The sequence below is a fragment of the Amblyomma maculatum genome, chromosome 11, assembly GCF_055883805.1.
Source record: "Amblyomma maculatum isolate TAMU_Amacu chromosome 11, ASM5588380v1, whole genome shotgun sequence".
In the NCBI taxonomy this organism is placed as follows: domain Eukaryota; kingdom Metazoa; phylum Arthropoda; class Arachnida; order Ixodida; family Ixodidae; genus Amblyomma; species Amblyomma maculatum.
This window is the reverse complement of record NC_139354.1, coordinates 10,350,137-10,375,327: the sequence shown is the minus strand read 5'-3', so window position 1 is coordinate 10,375,327 and position 25,191 is coordinate 10,350,137. Positions and strand designations below refer to the sequence as shown.

General features: G+C 42.7%; 1 protein-coding gene across 1 annotated transcript; it reads right to left on the bottom strand.

Moving 5' to 3' along the window:
* Positions 1–2,737: 2,737 nt before the first annotated feature.
* On the bottom strand, positions 2,738–13,776 carry LOC146172842 (uncharacterized). Its single transcript, XM_084584410.1, has 4 exons — positions 13,719–13,776; positions 11,304–11,490; positions 4,403–4,544; positions 2,738–2,912 (listed from the first exon to the last, which is right to left on the bottom strand). Exons 1-4 carry the CDS (start codon positions 13,774–13,776, stop codon positions 2,826–2,828), a joined length of 474 nt encoding a protein of 157 aa, XP_084440536.1. The 3' UTR covers positions 2,738–2,825.
* Positions 13,777–25,191: the final 11,415 nt, after the last annotated feature.

Genomic DNA, 25,191 nt, shown 5'->3' with positions numbered 1-25,191 from the left:
GAAGAATACCTGGGCCGCGTGCATTGCGAAGATGCTACTTACCGTTCACAATCACATCACTTAATTCTCTCGAGTCACTGGCCAGCGTGTTTAATTTGATATGTATTTGGAGGAATCTGCGTGCATATATTCAACTTCATAAACTTGAGAAATTCGCAACAATCACTTCCGACGAAGAAAGTCATGCTACAGGAATCTTCGAACACAGCTCGTCGCCAACGACAGCAATTCATTGGTACTACGAACGCTTCCTGAACGACTGAGCCGTGTTTGCGGGCCGCCTAAAATTTGTAGCGGTTGTATGAATCCAAGTTTATTTCATTCCAGTCTTTTTTTTTATTATAATTTAAAGCTTCAAACTCCTACAGTCCCATAACACATAACAAAGTGACTTGCTCAAGGTGTGCCATTTTTAGGCGCCGTCTGAACCCAGCGTTTGGTATGGCACACACTAAAGGCCGGGTAGACTGTGCTGTCTACCAAACATCAGCCTTATATATGAGGAGAAGGATAAACTTCAATGTTGTCAACAAAAATAAGATTGTTTCAGAAATAAATCGCACATGTACATGATCTTAAATATATTTCACGCAAGGCTGTTTCTGCACTCTCTACATGTTTCAACATTTCTCACTATTATTTGCCCTCTAGGAAAACACGAGACGTAAAACACCACATGGAGGTTTAGGTGCGTGCTTTCAAAACCCAGTACGAAGGGCAAGAAGTGCTGACATTTTGACAGTTGCGGATCACCGCGATCTGTTTATAATTTCTGCATTTATGAAATGTCAGCATACTGCAAGGGAATGATGCGCGTAAACTGTCCACCTTTTGGCCAGGTACCGGAAGCGTCCTTGGAGAAATTGTAACGGTGAGATGATGTTCATCACATATCGATTCTTGACAGGAAGACGGCCTTCTTCGTAGAGCCTATGATCTTGGCAACAGCATTACGAATATCATTCAGCAGCGCCGAATGGTGTACACCCAATGAATGCATCAGCATCATTTGCCAGTCTTTTCGCTTCTTGTCACACGGCCCGAACAAGCTCGGATGACGCAGCAACGCGTCGCGTGACAGCCGGAAAGCTAGACACCGAGATAACAATCAGTTGTGAGAATTACTGTAACAAAGATTTGAACCAGACGCACCAGCAAAGTGGTAACTACGAGACAATCATTGCTTGTCGTATCAAATGAACAATAACTAAGTGAGAGGGTACATTTTCCTAATATATTTGAAGCAGTTTCAGAAGGATACAATTGCACCTACATGCCCAATGAAATAATAGCTGCAATATACCAAATAAAAAAAAAACAGCGCATGTTTCCTTAAACTTAGAAAAATATCGTTCATCTGAAATGGAGTCACTAACATGCCTGTACTTTCGGCTACACCCCTGCGGTTGTCCATAACGTAATAGGCTAAATGCAGTGCCAGTATAGTTTGGGTATTTTCCAGGTATTTCTAACTGAAAATAATATTCTAGCTCGTAAAATTTTGCAACGAAGTTAAATTACTTTTATTTATCACAGGTAAATTTATTTTAGGAACAAATTTTGCTATGTAAGGAAAAAACTCACACCTCATCCATTTTAACAGTAAAGGTCATTACTACTACCGTAAGTGAAGGAGGTTGAAAAGCTGACCAGCGCTCTCATTGCGGCGCAATGCTACAATGATCACATTAAGTATTATGGTGTCGCAGCGCTGGCAGACGAGGACAACAGGACGAGAGATACACAAAACTTGACAATGCTTGACAACCACCACCAACTAGCCCCGCAATATACCTCACATGAAGCGTTTGAGTTGCTACAAAACAAATATTGGATACCGCCTGTATACAACGAAATTGCGACGATTTGTTGTGTTTTCACTCGTTTACGTGCACATTCGCTTGGGTGATAAATGAGTAAAAACTGATTATTGAAGGTGGAGGGATTATTGCCCATTACCAACGCACTCTGTTCATTTTGGTAGGTGAAATATATCTCAAGGACACTTTTTTATTCGACTGTTTGGATTTGTTTATGGGGCTTAACATCTGAAGCAACAGTGGCTAGGAGGGACCCGTAATAAAAGACTGAAGATAATTCAGACTGCTAGCGATTTTTTAACGTGCGCTGACATCGCACAATACGTGAACGCCTTACGTTTCGCCCACAGTAAAACGTAACCGCCGTGAATGGCGTTTGATCCGGGAGTCCCGGCTCGGTAGCCGAGAGTCATAAGCATTATTACACCTCAGCGGGGGCTCTCTTTGGTTGCGATCAGTAAAGCACGCTTTGAGCTTTCAGCGTGAACTGATTGGGCAGACAGTTTTGATACAGAAATTCGTGTTTGGTGATAAAATCTGCGCTTATTTTAAACTTAGTGGCAATTTGACGGTACATTAGGGCAATCTAATTTCAGCGGTAAGCATTTCAAGCACAACTCTTACCGAGAAAATAGCGTATATGCTTCAACACGTCGCCTACTGACCTAAAGTTTCCTGAGGACTATCACCATGGCAACGTCCTAGAACGCAGCAGAAAACCTACATCTGTTTTCATTCAGAGGTGTAAAGACAGCCGGAGGATGATGGACAGGCCTGACCTTTTGGAAGGGCAGCAGTCTCAAAAAATATTAGCGGACATTTTATTGTTTTATTTTACAACGGCGAATTTCGCATGCTGACAGATCAGGCATACATTTATTATGACGGCGAATATTTTTAGCAACCCGGCTCAAAAACTTCAAGCGGTGAAGGCTTCCGTTCGATAATCCAACGCCGTGAAATATCGTCAGCCAGTCCAAACCGTGCGGCCCGAGAAAATAAAAGCTACACTTTCACGGCTACGTCGAATTCTTGGCAGGCGACTACCTTGCCTCCATTGATCAATTCACCCCGAAAATGCAGGCGTCCATCCTGAAAATGAGAATAGAGAGGATCTTATAAACTCCCAGTCTCATGGCCCCAGTTAGTGCGAATAAACACAAACATTCTTTCATTACACAATTGTTAATTCAGAACAGGAAAATTACTAAAATCTTGAGGATCCAGGTAGAACGAGAGGAAAAAGATGGATAACACGGTATGAAAGAGCACTGGACAAGGGTAGAGTGGGAAAAAGCCTCAGCTCGCAGGTCGAGCCAATGTTTCGACAAGTGGACTTGTCTTCGTCTGGGCATAGCGATCATCACTGGCAAGGGTTTAAATGCGCTTTTGCTTCCCAAGAAGAAAAGATGTGGAGGGGTGGGTGGGTGAGAAGAAAGTAGGTCAAGGAATGAAAAAAGTAATGATAATAATAAAAAATATTAGAGAAACATTTATTATTATTATTATTATTATTATTATTATTATTATTATTATTATTATTATTATTATTATTATTATTATTATTATTATTATTATTATTATTATTATTATTATTATTAAACTCCTTGACCTACTTTCTTCTCACGGACCCATTCCCTCTCCAGCTTTTCTTTGGAAGCAAAAGCGTATTTAAACACCTGCCAGTGATGATCGCTCTGTCCAGACGAAGACAAGTGGACTTGTCGAAACGTTGGCTCGACCTGCGAACTGAGGTTTCCCCCATCTACCCTTGTTGAATGCTGTCTCTTATAAGGCCTTGAGCGTCACAGGAGTTTTTTTTTTTTTCAGGTGTATATTATTCAGACTGATCTTCGTACTGATTGCATGTATATTTTTCTTACTTTAGAGCTGATGTCGGCTTGTTTGAGTTAAGAAGCATAGGATTTCGCATTAAAGTCGGGTTGCTACCCTGAACGCGCAAGAACATGTTTTTCCTGCGTAGCTTTCCTCGATTCTTGGTTGTAGGGGTATCCAAACAAAGTATTATGACGCGTATTAAGTTGGATACATAATTAGCACAGGGAAACATGAAAGTGGTTTGAGCGGCGAGAGGTAGGGTAGTTGATATAAAGAAGCCAGCCAGGTGATAAAGCACTCAAATCAACAGTGATTAGCCTTTTGAATGACACTGCCTCCACATGACGCTGTCACTGCATGTGTCGGTCTTACATGTACATGTTTCTAAAGGGTAGATTCGCTTGGAGAATGTCGGCATTGCGGAGGGCGAGCTTCACACTTAACAGCTTAATCGCATCGGCTTCAACAGGCAGTGAAGAGTGAAGCAGCAGCACGTGATCACAATACATAGCGTTGGCCTACTGTCTCTGACATTAAGTTCTGTTTAGTTAGAACTCTCGGAAGTAGAATCCGTGGACTGTAGGGTCCGAATTTAGACTGAGGAAATGTGTAAAAGGTGCCCAGGTGGTCTGAAATGTCAGTGCATATTAAGGAATATTCGTAGCCACCCACTACAATGCCATTGATGGCCCATGTCATATATCTTGGCAGAAAACCATCCGTAAACTAATAAAAGCACTCACCCCGATGGCTACTCTTGCAATCGGTGGTATGTACAAACCCGAGGTTTTCTTGTACTCCTTGGCCGCGATGGGGCATTTGCTGTCCCAAGAACCGGACAGAAATTTCTCCATTGGCGAGACGCCGTTGCACATCTTGTACATACTGTGGTAGAGAGAAAGATGGGAGAAAATAATAAAGGAGGAAAAAGTGAATGAAGATAAGAAAGAATGGAAGGAAAGTACGCAAAAAGTGTAAGAAAAAAAGGCGGGAAGAAAGCAAAAGTTACCGAGTAGAAAAGACAGGAAGAAATGAAGTAAGAAGGAAAGAAAGAAAGAGAGAGAGAGAGAGGAAGACAAAAAGAAAGAAAAAGAAAATGAATGAAAGAATGAATGAACGAAAAAAAAACAACAAGGAAAGCCAGCTGGATCCAGCAGTGAAACTTCCGTGATGGCTTGACTCTATCATCCCCCCCATAGTGCCTTCTACTTAGTAGTAACAAAAAAGTAAGACCAGTCGGGCCCTTAGACTCTCGTGCACGTTGAAGACTTTCTTGTAGTAAATAGGGATAACTCGGAGTACCTCAATGGGGCGCTTACCACTACATAGAGTGTACCTGGAATAAGGATGTAGAATATTAATTACTTTAAAGTAAACATTTGGCTTTTGATGCAAAATAGTTGGTACGTCGGTCTCAGTCCTTTTTCCGCGTTCGGCATCTGTAACAGATACTTTTTCTCTGTAAATATTTAAGTGGACAGCGACAAAGAATAGCGACTGAATGCTGAAATATAAATTACTTTCCCCAAGAACGCCCGTGGCAACAGGGACAGGAGCAGTTTCAAGACTAAATTTTAAAAAAGTGCAAAAGAGTATCGGTGTAGAAAACGCAACTGGATTGTGTTATTCAAACAAAGTTGTGCAACTGCCTTTTTTTTTGCATATGAGAATCTTTGTATGAAACTTTTTCTGTGAACCCTTACTTGCCTTGAGGACAGCTGGCCACGCAACGTAGTTCATTCATGCCAAGTGCCCCAGATCTGTAAAAGTTTGTTCTTGCGGAAAAGACCTCATTTTTTAAGTTTCGTCTGAGTTGCCTCAGCAACAACGAAAAGAGTTCGCCGACCAGAAGGTCGGGTCAAGCGCCGCTGTTCAAACATTCCAGCCACTCTGCTTGTTTCCAGCTACCGTGTTTTGTTTAGAAATGCTTCAAACGTTGCGTTATGCGAGCCAAAAGCACTTCGTTTTCGACGTTTTTTTTTTTTTCCGCGATGCCTCACGAGGTGCTTTGCTCTGCAAACCGATAACACAATACAACATGTGGTTTGTCAAGCATTGTTGACAGAGCGAGTGTTACAAAGAAACGGCTACACGGTGTACTCTTCTGTCAGCGTTGAGTGAGTCACGGGTGACACCTCCACTCCTGGCTTTTCTCCTCTCAAACTTCACGCATGTGAAAAACCATAACGAATGTTCTTAATTTGAAGACACACAGCGGTACTCTACTCTTCTCTTCATATGATGCGCTTTGCTGGCCTCCTGAGTGTTGAAAGAAAGGGACCACTTGTCGAGAGAATTACACTGTCTTTCGTTAACTCTAAATGAATGTTTTATTTTCATTTCGTTTCTATAAGCCAGTGATATTAGGTAAGGTTCGTGAGCATGCATCATTCATTTAGTGTAACGGGAAAAGAGCTCATGGCAGCACAAATGGAAAGCTTTATTGACTGAAGGAAACACAGCAGGGACGTACGAATGTTCAAAATTTTCGAACTGTGGGCCGAATATCCTCGTATTAGATAATTGTAACGAATCAAATAGTGTAATTTGAAAATTATCCGAGTCGAATTGGACGTGTTATGGACTTTTCGAATATGTTTAAATCATTTACGTGAAGTTCGAGTAAAGCTCGCTACGGTATTTTTCATGAACGACCTTTCACAAAACAAGGCCTACGTCGACGTTGCTATGCTAACCTGCAACGACCAGTGTTCGCGGGAAAAAAAGAGTTCATTGCCATTCGGTAGTCAATTTGTGTGGAAGTGTTTATGATGCTCATACATGGCCTCTCGGACTGCACAAAGCGGTAAGGCTCAGGCAAATTTACTAGTGAGGGTCAAGTTTTAGAAAATATCTAATAGCTCATTGAGCACTCTTGTATTCGATTCACCGGAAGAATTAAGTAGTACACGTTTAAAATTATTCGGAACATATCGAATTCATACCGAAGTTTTCGAAAACTTTGTCGATTAATGCCATGGAGTTAGATTGAGGCCCACCATATGTTTTTGTGACTATCCCTTACACGCTATATATCATCCTATCGCGGTCGATATCGGCGGGATATAAAGTCTGGCGCCGCGGTGCAGTGCACTGGCGTGCCGGCTTTCGTAATACGAATGCATGCTATAAGAGTTTGGAAAGCTAGAACACCAGCAAGCTCATTGAATCAGGCCTTGTATGAGGCCCAGTCTTAAAGGTAATGGCTCATAAATAGCTATTACCCGTCTCATTTTCTGCAATGTGCTCTTAGTTTAATCATACAGGGTTTTCCCTCGGCTTCCTTTCACTCCCTCATGGCAAAATAAACCTTTTGTATGTATGTATGTATGTATGTATGTATGTATGTATGTATGTATGTATGTATGTATGTATGTATGTATGTATGTATGTATGTATGTATGTATGTATGTATGTATGTATGTATGTATGTATGTATGTATGTATGTATGTATGTATGTATGTATGTATGTATGTATGTATGTATGTATGTATGTATGTATGTATGTATGTATGTATGTATGTATGTATGTATGTATGTATGTATGTATGTATGTATGTATGTATGTATGTATGTATGTATGTATGTATGTATGTATGTATGTATGTATGTATGTATGTATGTATGTATGTATGTATGTATGTACGTACGTATGTATACTTTGTCATGCATATAACTCGACAATAATGAAATTGAAATTCCGCAGAGGCGGAAAGTCGCACTTACATGTGAAAATGCGGAGGTACAACTTCTACAGCTTACATTACTATACTTCGCAAAGTGCTAAGTGACGCTGCGTTGCACAAGACCATGAGCCAAAAGCCATGAATATGACTGCGCGTCATGGTTATGCCTAATGTACTGGCTCCAAGGTGTATTCTCATGAATTTTCGAGGTTGCGCGTTGCTTCAGGCAGTGAGGGGGTGGCAAGGATACCAGTGCGTTCGATTCCCATCTGCACTTTCTGTATGAAAGGAGCTGCCCGAGTTGACAGATCCTTTCAAATCGACACATGCCATCTAGCCTCTTTACATCACGCAACCCACTGATCACATAGCACCCGGCCATTTGACTTGCCGATAACCGCCTGTCAAAGGAATGTCGTAAATATAAAGTCCCGCTTTTACCAAGCCGCAATAAAGTGCCTATATGACTAGAAGTAGCGTGAATCCAGTTAGAACGAAAGGAAGAAGATGGTTTGCACGGTATGAAGAAGAACTAAAGAAGGATAAATGGGGTACGCCTCAGTTCGCAGATGAGCCAACGTTTCGACAAGTGGACTTGCCTTCGTCCGATTTACACAAGGTCACAGAGTTCTTGTGGATTCAATTCCAACCTAGCCCTCCCATCTCAAATAAAAGAATTGGCAGCTCTCACCATGTCATGTGGCTTGGTGACATCATACATCCTGCCAAGTCAGTGTCTGGCCATGTCACCTGCCAACTACCGCCTGCCAGATGCATGCTCGTGATTTTCGTTCTATGGACGCCGCCACCGGCAGCTTTTGGCGAAAGCGTTTAAACGCTCATATTCACTGTGACCATCCCGTCGTTACATCCAAAGGCTCGAGGAAGAAGAACAGCTGGTGATAATAACAACAACACGGTGAATGCCACCCTGGTAGAGAGGAACGACAACAGCGAGTTGTTAGGCAGACAGGAAAATGGCGCACATCCACCTCGCTCCTGTGTGAGAGGTGGCGGCGCTGAAGCGCATGCGCAACTGTGTACAGCAGCAGTGACGTCACCTGCACCGGCAGGCGGAGAGAGTACGCGCTGCGACGGCGCTCCTTTGCCAGATGTGTCCTTGGAGTCGAGTGAGTGAGGGCTCCCAAGCGGCCCAGTGATTCCGCACCAAGCGGTTCGGATAAGTGCAGGAAGGCGAATTTCCCCAACAGAAAACGTTGGTGTAGCCGACGAAGCCCGAGAGCTGTTAACGAACACGGTCTTTATTCAAGCCCGGCATAAGCCTAACTGCGCAGCACTAGCCGCACACGTCAACCGAGCGGCGGGTATCGTGGACCCAGGCAGTGCCAGGGACAGATTACTCACATACAACGAGATTACGCTCCACTACCGCGCCCAAAGAATGTACTATCCTCCACCTCATCACTCACTTACTAAATTAGAACAGGTCACATGGAGACAACTCCAGGCTCGCACGTTCCTCTCACCAGCACTACTCGCCCTATTCCACCCGACACAATATCAACCCGAATGCTCCCTCTGCGGGGCCCCGAGGGCTACATTCGAGCACATCATGTTTATCTGTAGAGAATTTCAACCTCCGGCCCAATGGGGCTTAACGGACCACGAGGGATGGGAGGTCGCGGTCTCCAGCTCGGACCCGGCTAGCCAAAAAAGGCTGGTCGACTGGGCGGGAAAGGTCGCCGTCAGGCACCACCTGCCGGCCACCTGCCGTGATCAAGAGTCGGCCCAGACCTAGTGCTTCACCTTGTCGACTCATAAATAAAGTTTGTACCACCACCACCACCGCACCCAAGCTGCTGCTAGCTTCCGCGAGCGCATAGCAGCGTCCCCCAGGCTATCGAAGACTAGCCACTGCAAGTGGCTACTGCCAGTACAACACCAACAATGCGTGCTTAATGACTGTCGCCGCACAAGCGTTGCCGACTGAAGGAACACAAGTGTAATGTGCATGCAGTGAACAGAGGCACCCTGCAGTCCATTGCTGCAAATTGGGCTGCGTTCCTCATTGTGCGCTGCAGTTCTATCGCTGCCAGATGTTATAATCAGGCACCCTGATTCAAAGAGGAGGGGAATTCGCGCTTTTAATTTTTAACATGCGGTCGAGTCTTGGCAGAATGAAGCGTCTTAGATATACTACCCTGCAAGTGACTCTGTCAGTGGCCCTTGCGTGTCTCTAACAAGCATTAAAATGCGGGTACTGCTTACCAAGGTCCGAAAAAGTAGATATATGTTGCGCCTGCATTGCCTCTGGCTGTGTTCGGGGTTTCTTTGCTGATTTTAGCAGTCAAGAGGTGGCGGAATATTGAGTGAACGTAGATTGGATATAAACTTATTTGCAAGGCTGCTCGTTTATTGAGTTAGTTTTATATCACAGATTATGCTTGACGTTTCAGGATTAGATGTGTATGTTGAACTACCCTTAGCTATCTTAGCTTGAGTTTTGTAGAAGCCGCCCTGATCCGTTGTACACCCCAGTTTCTCTTTTTTAAAGTATAATGCTTGCATTGCACAAGTCTGTTACATTTGTCTCCCATTATCTGCTGGCGCTTATGAATATTTTTTGGTATTATTTATGAATGAAATTAGAGCATGTATCATTTGTATTAAGGTACGGCGCTTATGAGCATTGTGTTTGCTTCTTGCTTTCTGCAACTGGATTTGTGTGAGAAAACAGCCCTCGACTGAGATTTATTGCTTTCCTACCGGTGTTTTTGTACAAGAAATATTTAATTCGCGGATTTTCGATAATTTACTTTATCGACCTTACCAGCTCCTGAAGTACTCCTTACTAATTGACATGAATACATGGTGTTATCAATGTAAAAAGGTGCACCTAAAACACGAAAATACGAAGAGAACAGGACGAAGCGCTCTTGTCTGTGTTGTTCTCTGTGTTTTTTTTTTTCGTATTTTATGTGCGCCGTTTTTACATGAATCATTAAAAACTGGCTAAACTGTCTGCGCCATAAGTGAAAACATCGCGGTTTAATTTTTTTCGGAGAGAACATGGGTCTTTTTTATGATATCGCATCTGCAATAAAATCGCTCCTCTAACAATAGGACTGGACAGCCTTCGAATCTCATAGAAACATGTGCAGACATCACCTGCTGAGATTATGCGATATTTGAGAGCGTGACGCTGTTCTAGTGTACTGAAATACTGATTTGTGCACTCGAGGGGAATTTTTTCAGTCTGCCCTATCTTCGGAGGCGGATCCAGTAATGATAACGCATAAAGGAAAGGTTAATAGCGCAAAAAGACACTCACAAATAGGCACAAATAGACACACTGGACCGGCGCTGTTAAAGTATTTGTGTGTGTCTTTTTGCGCTATTAACCTTTCCTTTATGTGACTATGCATCAACTAGCCCAGCAATCAGTTTTCATGCTAACGCATCTGCGTCATGCGTCAAAATTTCGTAGAAAGCGACTCTGCTGTAAAACGTAATTTCTTTGCGTCCAGAGGGCGCTACTTAAGGTTGATTTATACATTTTGCAAAGTACACAACGCATAAACAAAGTTAAAGTAGCGCCCTACAGAAAATTTTCTGTTGGCACAACAGAATTCCGGTGACACTTTTGACAGTGAGCCGGTTGTGACCGTATAAATTTCCGTAGTTACATTAGAGTTTACCTTTGCTAAAGTAAAAAAAGTACTAGAGAACAGCAGATGGCAGAAAAGTACGACACGAAAACTATAGAGAGCTAGAAAAATGGGTATAAAGATATACTGAAAAGCCTCACATTCTAAAAGAAGCTTGTTAGTATTTTTGACGCGGTTCTGTAGATTTTTTATTTTGGGGGGTCATAATATTTCGAGCTGCATGGTATCCATTTATGGCCTTAATTGTTTTTCGTTCCCATTGCCATGAATAAATTTGCGTGCATCTGCAGAAACTACAGGTACGCGCCGTCATGCAGCGTCCTCATACCAGGAGCCAATGTTGAAGGCGCACGGCAGCTTGATGTGGTTCGACGTGAATATGGATAGATTGAGCTTTGGGTCTGAGTTAATCTCCTTGTGGAATACTACGGTCACGTCGACACTGAACGTCTTGCCCACTTCCAGGTCGCGAGCGACGGCACTTTTCACTTCCACATCCTTCGCATTGGGGTGGTCTGGAAAAATAATGAAGACGACCCTAAGAATGGCTAATTACTGAAGCTATACGAAGGTGGATGGATTAACGCACCCAGCGCTCACTTAGATGCATAAAATATTTCAGGAGCATTTCAGTTTCCTAAAGGTAAAGACATCGTTCGCTTGCCGCCTTTCTTAGCCGGCTGCACAAGGCTCGAAGAGCTCGACTTTGTGGCTTTTAGTTGTGTTCACTGATTTACAATATTGCAAGGCAGTCTTGGCGTAATACGGGGGGACCAAGATATAAAGCAACTAGGAACATCATTAAAAAAAGTGCTATACTACAATATCGGTTCTCAACTCTTTAGTGATTCCTTTAGAAGAAATAGTGTGCGTTCGCCTGAGAAGTTTTCTTCAAGGTATAATATCTTTTATTGCCCCCAGGCAATCAAAACGTGAACTCTAACAATGAGCGGTCAGACCGTTATGCTCAGTATTGGTATTTTACTTTCTTTAGGCACCTTTTCGGCTAACTTGAGGATATGAAGGATAGAATTAGAATTTACTAGGCTCCTGCAAAGTGCACACGCATGGAAAGGATTATTTCATGCATGACCAAATACTCTATTTTTATTTCCTAGCAAAATCAGTTATATGCAGAGTGTGCATAATATCTTCAGTGCTTGCTACAAGTGGTTTCAACCTAGTTGTTGCTCGTGTTTTCAGCACATTTTTGAAGACAAGTTTGCAAGATCCTTGTTCTGCCAGGCACTATGCGCGTAACTTTAATTAGCATTGTAATAGTTGGTATACATTGGCAACTGTACTGCACGGATCAACGGAGAAGCCTCTTGGGTTTGTGGTATACGCACTGTTGGGCTGATGTCGGGAAAGTGGAAAGGTGCTCACCGTCCTCGTGACATGCGCAGCACGTAATTTTCTTTCAAAACGTTTTTAAACTGCAGAAATAGCTTCTGGGCTCAAGAAAGCAGTTCATATTGTCATCGCGGTTGTCTGTATGTCATAGTGGTACGGATGACTTTGTTTTTCATTACTTCAGAGATTTGGCGTGCCATGAATAAGACCTCAGTTGCCCTACGTTGTTCCCAGATGCAAACATGGCTTTTATTAACACTGAAAAAAGTTGGCGAGTTTTTGTAATGACCGTATCTTTATAAAAGCGCTTCTATGCTGAGCTAGAACTACATTTATTCGCTAATTTATTACTTCGTTCTTGCATGCAGGGGGGCTTACGTGTTTCCGAAGACCGCCGGGTCATGGTGAACCATTTTGGTTTCCTAACTTGCACACCAAACTCAGTTCCTACACTCTAAGCACGAATACCGCCATAAGGGAGTAAAAATGAAGCTACGTGTTCACTAGTGCACTTCCTATAGAAGCAGAGTATTCTTTTCAAACCTCGGGGAAGATTTTCATACACTAAACTTGCAGAATTCTATACTGTTGGCAACAGCAATTAGCAATCGCAGAAGTCATTTAAGCTGGGCACTAGAATTCTTAAGTTGGCATTTAGAGGAGATCGAAATCTGGGGTAAATATCTGTAACCGCGAGAGCTTCTACTTCATTTATCGACCATAGCTATTTTGCATTTTTAAGAATGCAAATGAATGCCAGGCTTGGGCAGCATGCCCTGCTTCTAATAGCGAGTGCGTAACAAGACATGATACTACCTTTTACTCCTTTATAGGGTTATTTGTGTTTAGGGTGTAGGTGTTTTCTCATTTCGTCTTCATTAACAGCCATGCACTACGTCCGTTTTTGAGTGCGCAAATACAGAAGCATAGCGCTATATTCAAGAAGCAACCGCGACAAGAGTTCAAATTTCTGTCTACATGTTTGCAGTACGCAGTACTGCCATGGTAAAAAATATCTAGGCCACAAGTTTTCCCTTTGCTCAGGCTCTTGCGGCGGTTGTGAAGCTATGAAAGTAAATAATTTTTGGGACAAGACCTTCATACTTTACGGGATATAGGCTGGGTGATAAAAGAGACCTTTAGCAGAGCGTAGACGTATATCGCTTTACCGGGCACCCACTAGGCACGCATTTCGGGAACGCTGCGTTAATTCGCGGCCACGGTGGGTGCTTAGTACTAGTAGGGGTTCGGCAAAGCGGTTATGTCTACGCTAGTACGTTTCCGGAATGCTAAATCTCTCTAACGACTCAACAACATGTCTCAAGGGCAAACGACATATAATAAACACTTCTGAACAATGCCGCATAAGACGTATGAAAGGTCAACTGACCTGAGCAAGTCTTAAACTGGATGTTCTGACTGTTGCCCGAAGTATGCTTGACAACCATACAGAGGACCAAAGCAACCCAAATGCTTCCAAAATGCCAGCGTCGTTGGTGCCCATGCGGCCAAGGCCTTCCAGTAAGCATGGCGCTGACGACAGCACTCTGCGAAGTTCACTCGACAGTCTGAGCTCGTGGCTCAATATAGGTACGGCATAGTTGCTAAAGAAAAATGAGCAGCAAGCTGCCAAGCGGCTGCATGCAGCAAATATGCTATCATTTTTTTTTCCGGGCCCGCTTAGACTGACAGGTTACGCGGAACTCAAGCTTCACTACGGATCATTCAATCTATGCCAGGGAGCCAATAGCCTATGTACTGAGTTGTTTGTTGTACTTCGGATGCCTTTTTAGCCGTTCGACAGTCGCATAAACACAAACACTCGTCTGAACCTTTCATGCCGCACTCCTCTACCTTCGATGACGTCGACTTGTACAGGAGAAACCTGATGTAGTGAAGTTCGGTATACGCGGCTGTCATGACTAGCGAACTCGTCCCGGCATACGAGGAGTCATTCTTTCGGAATGTATAGGTCTTCTTTGAACTGTTTTTAGGAGTGAAAAAAAAAGCATTTGCAAAACTGTTGAGTGGGTGCTGCGCAGATGCGACAGCAGGTGGCGTTCCAATCCTGTCGGGTTCTCAAACCACTACCGCACTAAGAAAAGAAAAATATCTAAGGGAGCGGAAAGCGGAAGAGCGCGTTCCTCAGAAAGGAAGAGCAGAGCACTTGAACGGAGTTCTTGTGTCACGGCGATAATGGCGCTCCTAAGCACTTCGCGCTAAGGCGCTTCCTCCTCCCCCTTAGCGAGAAATTTGGCGCGAAACGAATTACGAAAGGAGCGCGGCCTGCCAAATAAGAAGCGTCGTGGATGGCTGTCACTGAGCGAGGACGCGGCGCGAGCCCGGAGTCGTTGGAATCGATCTACGGGTCTACACCCACATAGACCTCGAATCATTTTCTTTTTGGTGACGTGTACCAGTTACGAGTGTCAATCAACTCAGCTCTACATTTGCCGGGAAGGCAGTTGCTGAAGGGGAAAAAAAAAAGTTCTTGGGGCGATGATTGCATACACGATATATTTTGGTTCATTCCGCCTTCAGAGCACTAGGAACAACTGAATGCCACGATACAGAGCTCAATCATCGCCCTCTTTAGATTGTAGGAACTCCAGCGAGGCATTTAGCTCTCGACAGCTAATATTTTGCATTTTTCATCCCTTTATGAAGGCTTTCTCAAAAAAAAGAGCTCTGTGCTGTAAGTCTAGGAATTCTCAATGTTGTAAATCATTATGCACGTTGATTTCACGAGCCTAGATCCTTCGGAGTTAACATAGCGTACAGAAATCTTATGGAACACTATCCGCCAGCTTGTGTCTAAGGCCAGATTTTCTTAGTGCAGCACGCATTGTTTTGATACACTAAAATAATAAAAACATTTTCGCGAGTTGTGTAAAATGATTTAATGTCTAAGTGGCATATCTTTTAGGTTGAGCTGAAAATGTTTACATAAATCATGTTTTCCATGTTCTTTCTCCGATAATTGAAATAGGCAAACGCAAGTTGAGGTAGACGAAAAAGAGTGAGAAATAAATGCAGTTGCTCAATTTTGTTTTTTGACAAAATGTGCGTATTCTCGGCCCTATCACCGACATTAGAACGAGTTGGCTGAACACTGGGTTATTATTGGCTTTTGAAGTGGCTGCTTATTTGTACGCAGGTTCAGTCATTTTAGGCTTCACTCCCCGTAACAATACCCATTCAATGCTTTAACGCTTCATTACTCTGATATATGCCAACCACGGCAAGTTACTGTCAAGACTACAATGTTGCCTTACCTGTCCCATTATTACAATGTGTTACATGCACTAGACAATTTTATATGTGCCCTTTCTGCAATAATCTCAATACGATTGCAGTATCTGTTAATAAATAAAGTAGCGTTTGCTCTACATCAAAAAAAAAAAAAAAGTACAACGCTGCTTTTACACCTCGGCAACCTCATACGCGCCATCAAATTTACGACGGTATTCAGAGAAGAAATAATGGCTTGAACGGTGCGCACGTCGCTTGCCACAAGAAGATGACCAATAAAATATGTCTGATGCTGCCTACGGCAGCTGTGAATTTCACAAGGGCGCGCAGAGACTACTGTGTCGACGGGTGCAGCTAATCGGCGCTGATCGAGCATATAATAAAAGTTTTAGTTCGGCAACAAGAGATCATTGACAACTTTAATCCCAAGAGAAAGTGTGGTCTTTCTTTACTACTTTTACTTTTACGGCCTATGTTTAAAGATGAGTTATACGTTTAAGCGTCCGCTTCGTGTATGCGGATATCCGCGCCCGAGAAGCTCGGTGCCCGTAAATGAGTATTGGGGGTAAGCTTTTTCCTATCTTGATGCTACGCATGGAAATGTTTGGAAAACGGATATTTCATCCCACCAGAGCCCACCTAAAGTGTCTCGCGGTTCATACATAGTTAGAAAGTTTAGTTTGAAAATGGCTGTCTATTAAAATAAAAACCCCACATATTTGTGTACTTGCTAAGCATTTTAGGTATTGTGCACACGGGGACAGATTTTATTGCAGATATTTTATTAACGTCTGGATTCCAGATTTGTTCTTTTCGAGGATTCGAATAAAGAGCGCTGTTTGGAAATCATTCGCTCGTATAATAGAAGGCATGCATACCCTCGTTTGAAAGGCAATTCTTCAATTATAGGCAGCACGTGCAGACTTCAAAGCATTGACCCTTTTGGGAAAAACGCTCTGAACGCCTGTTTTTGGTTAGGAATGATAAGCTACCGTTGTGCGGGCCTGCCAGCCATCTTTAGGCTGTCATAAATTCGGAGAGCAGGTTTCTATTGTGTTGAAACGTTTTTGTAACATACCGCATGGCTTGCAAACCGAAATACGTTTCTCCAAGTGGCAGCTATTGACACGCAGTGGGCGAGAGAGGTAGCTGGTGTCAAAATATGGGGTTATTTTCAAAGAAATAGTGCCCTCGTTGGACATATTCACAATAGGTTTGTTAACGAGCAAGGGGCTGAGAAAGAAAAATTTCGCAGGAAATCTGAAAATAGGCGCTCGGCTTAAGACGGAACGAAGCCTACAAAATAGTTGCCATATATAACTTACACTCCCATACTTCCAAACTGAATTAAAGAAAATAACGTGTAAAAAGGGGTGTTCGGGCAGAATATAGTTTATGCATTATAAAGCTAGGTTCTACGAACAATATGTCTACGAAAAGACATTTGGTGGAACTCTTAGGCAAATTTGCTTCCCGTCCCGGGCTAAAAACAGCCGCTCGGCGTAAGATGGAACGGAGTCTAGAAAATAATTGCAGCGTAACTAATACCCTCGTTCTCCGAAAATCAATAAAAATATATAGTGAAAGGAAGTTTGTTAAATGTTACTGCAGTTATGGATTTTAAAGCTAAGCTCTACGAAGAATTTGTTTCGAAAAGGCATGCAGTGAAACTCTTCAACAGCCTTGCTTCCCACTCGATGCTAAAAATAGCCGCTCGATCGGCCTAAGATGCAACAGAGTCCAGAACATAGCTGCAGCCTAATTCACGCCTCCGCCCTTCAAAAATAAATTAATATAAAGAGTGAAAAATAGGCGTCGTGACAGTGCACTGTCTATGCATTATAATGTTTGGGTCTACGAAGAATATGCAAGCGAAGAACGCATTTAGTGAAACCCTTCAGCAAATTTCCTTCCTCTTCGAAGCTGAGGATTACCCAAAAAAAGACGTAGCAGAGGAAAAGCATCATAACACAACTTAGCAACCAAGCTCAGTTGTCCGATAATATCTATGCAGTATCATGATCTGTCTTATATTTTATCGCTTCTTTCCTTTCTCGCATTCAATGCGTAAGAGTCATTGCGGAATTCTGCCGTTCTGAACTTTTCGAATTTTGTGGTCCTCATCATTAATAATATTATAAAGTTGTATTCGGAACAATTACGGCGCCAAAAACATACTTAAATGAAACGCGTTTATTCTGAAAGAAAATAAAACATTTGTGTTGGTGCGTTGTTCACAAAGGAGGCGATCTTAGATGATCACAAACGATTACTTCTTCGTTAGAGTTCATCCTCAACTTTGTACTTTCAACGTTCACATTTGAAACATGCGAAATTGTGTCCTGAATGCGCTATGAGAGCATGCCAACAGCTGGACATGTAGCGTTCTGTACGCCAGTGCCACAGGCTTGAATTCGATGATGTGGTAACAAACTTGGCTGCGCACTAACATCGACAAGTCGGTGTTTTTTCGGTGCCATGGTTCGGATATATCACGCGCTTTATTGCCAAGCGCAATACCGCGGTTGTGCAGGGGTTAAGGCGCTTGACTTCTTTGTAGCAGGATGTGGGATCAAATCCCGCGGGCCGCGGTGACCATTTTTCGATGGAGGCGAAAAACAAAGCACCCGTGTCTGTGCCATATCAATGTACGTTTCAATAAACCGAGGTGGTAGAAATTTCCTGTGCCCTCCACTACGGCGTCACTCATTGCCTGAATCGCTTGGGAGCATTAAACACTATGTACAAAATTTAACTTTATTACTGATCATAAATTTTCCTTCATTCTTTTTTCGACCATCCTCATAACCAGCATACTTTTACCCCAGCCTCCGACATCTCCGAACTGATATACCGGACACGAAGTTCATCGAGGATATCTTGGTCGGAGCCGGGGTGCTGATGATCTACGAGGGAAATGCGGTCCTATTGGAATGCTTTGCTACAGGTCTGGGCTAAAAGGCAGCGGAGAAGTTGGCAGCTCCGGGCTAGCCCGAGCAGGCCACGCATGTCGTCGCAAATTTCGCCCCGTTGCTGGGAAGTCAAGACGAAAGTGTGAGCCTCGATCTGTTGGTCTATATGAGCTATTGGATGCCGAAGCCTTCTATTGTAGCGTTGCTTCTTCCAGTGGTTTTGCATGGTTTCGTGGGCCTGCTCGGCTGCTGAACCACCTTTTCAATCCGCAATTTTTATACTTTTAATAATTGGTTCACAGGAAAGAAAAGGCTCGGCATCTCCACACATTTTTGTGGACATGTGAACCGCACTGCCAGAGAGAGAAAGAAGGTGGGATTGATATTGAAAAGAGAGAAAGAGGTGCCGTAGTGGAGGGCTGCGAGGTTTCGAACACCGGAGGTTCTTGAACTTGAACTGACATTGCACAGCTCACGCATGTCACTCTGTTTCGCCTCCAACGAAACTCAGTCGCCAGCAATTGGGTTTGAATCCGGCACTCGAGTAGAGTATGGATTGAATTGGATTGTAGGGCATAGCGTGCCAAAGCAACTCAGGCTACGAATCCCGGCCCGGCGGCTGCGTTTCGATGGAGGCGAAACGAAGTGGCGTCCGTGTGCTGTGCGATGTCAGCGCACGTTAAAGATCCCCAGGTGATCGAAATTACTCCGTAGCCCTCCACTACGCCCCCCCCCCCCCCCTTTCGCTCTATCCACTTTTACTCCCACCTTCATCCCTTCCCTTACGGCGCGGTTCAGGTGTCCACAGAGCAAGTGTGACAGATATTGCGCCTTTCCCTTCCTATGAACCAACCAACTATGAGAGATGCTGTAGTAGAGGCTTCCGGAAATTTCGACCACCTGCAGTTCTTTAAAGTGCTCTCACATCGCTCTGCACACGAGCACCTTGCTTTTCGCCTCCATCGAAAAGCGGCCACCGCAGCCGGGATTCGATCCCGCATACGTCCGCTCACACAGAGGCGATCACCTTCGGGTAGAATAGTCGGACATTTTGACAACTGAGCCACCACGGCAGGTGCAAAGAATTGGATGTACATATATAATCGTGTCGGATCTCTGCTGCACATTAGCTTCTAAATTGACTAGCTTGACGTTTGACTAAATTGACTAAATTGACTTTTCAGCTTTGTCCTTTATCTCATTAGCCTACCCTATTCAATACTGTTCACTGTCCCTGTTAGCCATAAGCGGAACTCCCAAGTACATATCTGGTGTCGTCGTCCAGGGTACACAGGCAAACCGTTCAAGCGTAGATGGCCACCTTCCATGCCAAAGTCCGAGGCATTTCGACCAGTTAACTCCACTACCGGGGACGTGACTGAATTCGCGCACACATTTCACAGCTTCGCATATGCCCCTCTCGTCATCGGTAAAAATAGCGATATCGTCTGCACACGCTAACAGCTTTACTAAGGCTTCTTGTACCTTGAATCCCTGAATGCTGTTATTTTTCAGTATTTTCAAACAAAGAGTTTTTATATAGATACAAAATAAAAACGAGCTGAGGGGACAGCCCTGGCGTACGGAATGCTATACGCTGGTGGGGGCCCCTAAACATTTGTTTACGATCAATCTCGTCCTGCAGCTCCGGTACGCTAAAGCCACGCCCTCACGGATAACAGAACCGACACTCAAAGAATGTTTCGTGAGCGGCACAGTCAAACACCTTTGCTAAGTCAATCTGCAGAAAGGTCACCCGACCATTACTGTCATCACAGTGTTCTAGTACACCTGAGCTGCGCCGTAAGGGAAATTATATAGCTGGAAGTGAAAACACAAAGAAAGACGGGTGGTAGTGGAGGGCTTAGGACTAATTTCGACCACCTGGAGATCTTTTAACACCCACTGACATTGCAGTGCACACGGATCCCCGCCGCGGGGGCGCAGAGGGTAAGGTGCCCAGCTACTGATTCGGAGTACCCCTGTTGGAACCCGACCACCGGTGACAGCGCTTCGGTGGGGGCGGAACGGAGAGGCGTCGGTCTGCTGTACGATATCCGCGCACATTAAAGATCGAAAGTGGTAGAAATTAATTCGCAGAACATCCCTCTATGTCACATCTTTATCTCAGACGCCTTTGCGTTTCGCATCCACCTATACACGGCCGCCGCGGCCAGCTTCGAAACAGGGTACTCCAGTTCGGAATCAGAGCGTCTTAAACTTGATGTTATAACGGTGGGTTTGGTATTACTTCCTACTCACGGCCCTCATGAAGCAAGAAAGGCTTTCGCCCAAAGCATTATAGGAAACAACTGGGAAAGACAGAATAGAAAAGTGGGCTGAAGGAATAAATAATGCCCCTGGCACGAATCTTCAATATTAAAAAAATGCACGTCAGCGTTGTTCTGTATACTAGAGTAATCATTCAAATTTTTTTCTTTTGCTTGCACCAAATGTAGCTTAAACAGCATATAATGCTATCTAAAAGGAGAACTGATTGAATTCAGCACAATGTGCAGCATTCGACACGAAGCCTATTTGCAGGATGTTTCTCCAATTCTCAGCCTTGATAAAACAGAGAAGCCATTTTTGAGCAGAATCAGTTTCTTTTCTGCCATCACCGCAGCATTAGAATTTGTAGCCTTTTTGTCTAAACTTGAGCCCGTGTAAATCTGTGTTTTAAAATGAAAAAAAAAAAATAATTGGTAAAGTTCAAGCCTGATATGTTTTTGTTGATTTTCGTTCAGAAAACGAACTTGACTGGAGAGCAAATGATTATGGTATTTCACACACTTGATTCCAGTTGCATCCAGAATAAGCCAGGCCGTCTATCGTGCAGGAAATTTATGAAGCATACTTAAATTCTCAACGTCTCTGAGCCCAAAATGGCAATATAGACATCGAAGTGCATATCATGTTTTGCCATAATTTGCCGATTCGAGATAATAGTGATCGTACAGCGAGACCCCTCTGGCTTGAGCGGGTTCAGAAAGTCAAAGAAGAAACCTGATAAGTACAAAGAATAGTTCATTTTTTTTTTGTTGTTAGCTTTCTCGTTTTGCCACCAGCTATTTTTTCTCCTTCTTTACCGTTTGCCCGAAATACGCTGCAACCATTCTCGTCATAATAGAGAAAGCCCATTTCTGCTGCGAAAGGCTCATAATTTGAAAATCCTCTGTATGCAAAGAAGTTTGTTATTTGGGGTTGACAGTTTCGGTTCGGGGTCATATCCTTCTCCCTTTAAAACCCCTAAAACCCCCGTTAGAAAATTAATGATGGAGTCGTTTTCCTTCTGCACTTTGCAGACCTTTTTCTTGAAATTTCATGTGTGCAGGGGAGAGTGGCTGATAACTTTCCTGAACCTCTACACACTTGAAGCGCTGTAGTATTACTTATAAGAACAGAGTTTGCTCAACAAACGTTTCATAACAGGCCTCTGCAGCTGCATGTTGTGAAACGTCTATTACTTTGCTTTTATTTTGAGAAAACGACCATACAACAGCTGTTTTATTATTGTTAGACTAGCAAAGCCTTGCGTGAACCTCTAGAGCTGGTTTGCTTTAATGGCTTCCGAAACGTTGCTTTTTATTTTTCGAAATCAAACAAACAGGGTAAAGCTTTCTATTGCAGCAAGTTTTTACCAACTGGTACACCTGAAATAAAGGCGGATGGCTCACCGCTGTGTAATTTCTAACTTTGAATTGTAGTCATTCTTCGAGCTTAATGACTGCTATCCACTGCTTGAGCAAAGCTCGAATCCGAAGAAAGTTATTAGTATGAAAATAAACAAGAAGACAGATCGTTCACTCTCCATAAATTAAACGCACGACAATGCTCGATTAACTTGCACTACTCAATTCGCAGACTTTTATAGGGGCAACCTTTTCGATGTATACATTCCTCTCATTCATTTAGTGTCAACGCCAGCAAGTGACAGTGGGAAAGTGGGCATCTCTTGGTGACGGCCTTTTTCGAAGTTGAAAGTTTATTTGCAACCAGTAGTTGCGAGGAAGTCAGGAAAAAAGCTGCATAAACAGCTTGAGGGGACCCGACTTTCTCTTTACAGAGCAGCTGCGTTAACAAAAGTGGGCCGGTAGAGAAAAAAATGATATTAAATGATTCTATGCTGAAGTTAGAGAATATGAAAAGTGCATACACCTGCTCCATGTTAGGTACATGTTACAAAATAAATACCCAAGAGGAGTGGAGGGAGGAGGTAATCAAACTATGAAGAGACACTAGTGGGCTATAATGGCTACAGCAACAGAAACTGCAATGCGAACATTTCGCGAAGTTACTTGAAAGCCAGTGATGGCAGAAAAAGATTATCATGGCAGAAAAGTTCGTTTAAGAGTGTCGGTAACATGTGCTGCATCATTTGTTGGCCATAATTGGCACGGCATTTATGAACATTCCAAGGCTTTGCTTTTCGGATATTATACATTGTTTTGTTTTATTCTAACTCAGCGAGTCCGATCAGGGTGTCATCGTTTTTCATTATGGGAAGTTTGGATATATAGAACTGTCTAATGTAATATATCAATTCTGTTGGTGGAATGTTTTGCGTCTGCAAAAGACTAGCGGTGTGATGAAAATATGGAACTTTACACGTATGTGTACGACCCGTTTTTGTAAAACAGTCAAGTTGGTTAATTTTTCAACTGTGATTGTCGCCCATGCGAGATAATCGTAGTTAACTATCGACGAGAACAAAGGGTTATAAAGTAGCATGTTAACATACATTGGAAAAATAAAGCAACGACGACGCATGACACCAACCGCTCTAGAACGCTTACTAATTAGGTAAATGATATGGTCATTCCACAGAATATTGTCTGCAAAGTATACACCAAGCGTTTTATAATACGGCATAAATTCTATTCTGGTACTATCTAGTTATATCAAATGTGCCTAAAATAATTATGGAGGGGGGCGGGGGGGGTGAAACAGCACAACATTAATGTTATGACGTTAATTTGTATATATATATATATATATATATATATATATATATATATATATATATATATATATATATATATATATATATATATATATATATATATATATATATATATATATATATATATATCGCTGCTTGCGATCCAAGTAATAATTTAATTTATAGATTTAATCGCTTGACTTGCAAGATCAGTGATTAAAACACACGAGAGAAACACACTGATATTATGTGCATACATTATAAACTTAGCATTGCTATAGACTAGGACAATATTGTTACCATAAAGAACAAAGGGAAGGGGCCCAAAATAGTTTCTTTCGGAACGCAAGAAACAACGTGTTTACTCCGTGAGAATTCAGCAGCAATAAGGTTTTACCTCTGATGCCATAATGATACTTTGTCTAAACAACACAGAATGATTAACTAGGTCGAATGCTTTTGAGAAATCTAGACACAATCTGAGTACCGTGTGTTTGAACTCAAAGTAATGCAGTATGAATTCTTTTTTAAGATGGAGAGCTAATTTTGTCGATATGTTTTTACGGAAATCATATTGAGCATTATTAACAAGGTTATATCGGTCAGCGTCGTTTCAGAATACCTTTTTCTAGGCCTTTAGGGAAAAATGCCAAGATTGATACGGGGCGGTAATTTCAAGTGTCATCTTTGTTCCCTTTCTTAAACATTACGACGACATTCGCTGTTTGCATAAGGGGCGGGAAGACTCCGCATAACAAAGGCACATTGAATATGCAAGCACGGCAAGGGGCAAGGATATCGATAGCTATCTTTACATGATGTATCTGCAAACCTGATGCACCTGTATTTAGAATCTTTCACTGATAGAAATTTAGTTACGACTTCATTTGCGGTAACCGTCTTTGAAATATTGTTACAGGATTTCGGGCACCCACAGTGGGAAAAACAACAACTTATTTACTTGATGTGTCAGCAAAAGAACAGAAATATTTATTAAAAACATCTGCCAGCTCTACCCCCCTGAGTTCTATCTCATCTTGAACTATTTTTAGCGTAAGTTTTCCAGAGCCTCCTGAGGTAGAATTTAAAAGCTTCGATACATTTTCAGATTGACCACGAGCTGTATTAAAACAGTTTAAGAAATTTGCCTATTTAGCGAAAGGAAGGAGTTCAGTGATAAAGTTCCCGAATCAGCGCTTCAGAAGACCTGGTTTGTATAAATAGTTCGCAAAGTTTGTCTCGTTAATTCATTAACTGCAGTATATACTTGTTATTCCAAGGCTTCCTACCTTTGAGCAAGTAAAGTTTTTAAAGGAAATGAGGTATAGTATACGTCAATACATTTTCAAAAATAATTATCAGGGCTGCCTTGCTCACTCCTGTAATAGCCTGCATAGGCTGACAGTATAATAAATAAATGAATGGATGAATGATCGAATCTTCTCAACTAACTGTACGAGGCGCGCCTTGAACTCAGATAATGTGCGACCACTAAAAAGTCGATAAAGAGACGTTCCTTCAACTTTCCGTTGGGAGTTGGAGGTCTGACAGACAGATATAAATATTGGTAAATGTATTTGTAGTTACATAATTTACACTAGGTGCATGGTTGGTGGACAGTCACCACAAATGGGTATACTGCAGGAGTGCCTGCGAAAAAAACAACTGCCCACTATGTTACTTTGAATCAACGCTAAATGCAACGGCTGCGGGCTAGCTAGCCGCCTGAATATATATGTAGTAGCTGTTTGAGGGGG

Bases quoted from the DNA above. Each gene is read 5' to 3' on its own strand.
- LOC146172842 (XM_084584410.1), bottom strand. From the start codon at position 13,776: ATGGTTGTCAAGCATACTTCGGGCAACAGTCAGAACATCCAGTTTAAG. The intron at 4,545-11,303 runs GTATGAGGACGC...TCTCTACCACAG, and splicing joins GCCTTCAACATTGGCTCCTG to TATGTACAAGATGTGCAACG. The intron at 2,913-4,402 runs GTGAGTGCTTTT...TCTCATTTTCAG, and splicing joins TTGCAAGAGTAGCCATCGGG to GATGGACGCCTGCATTTTCG.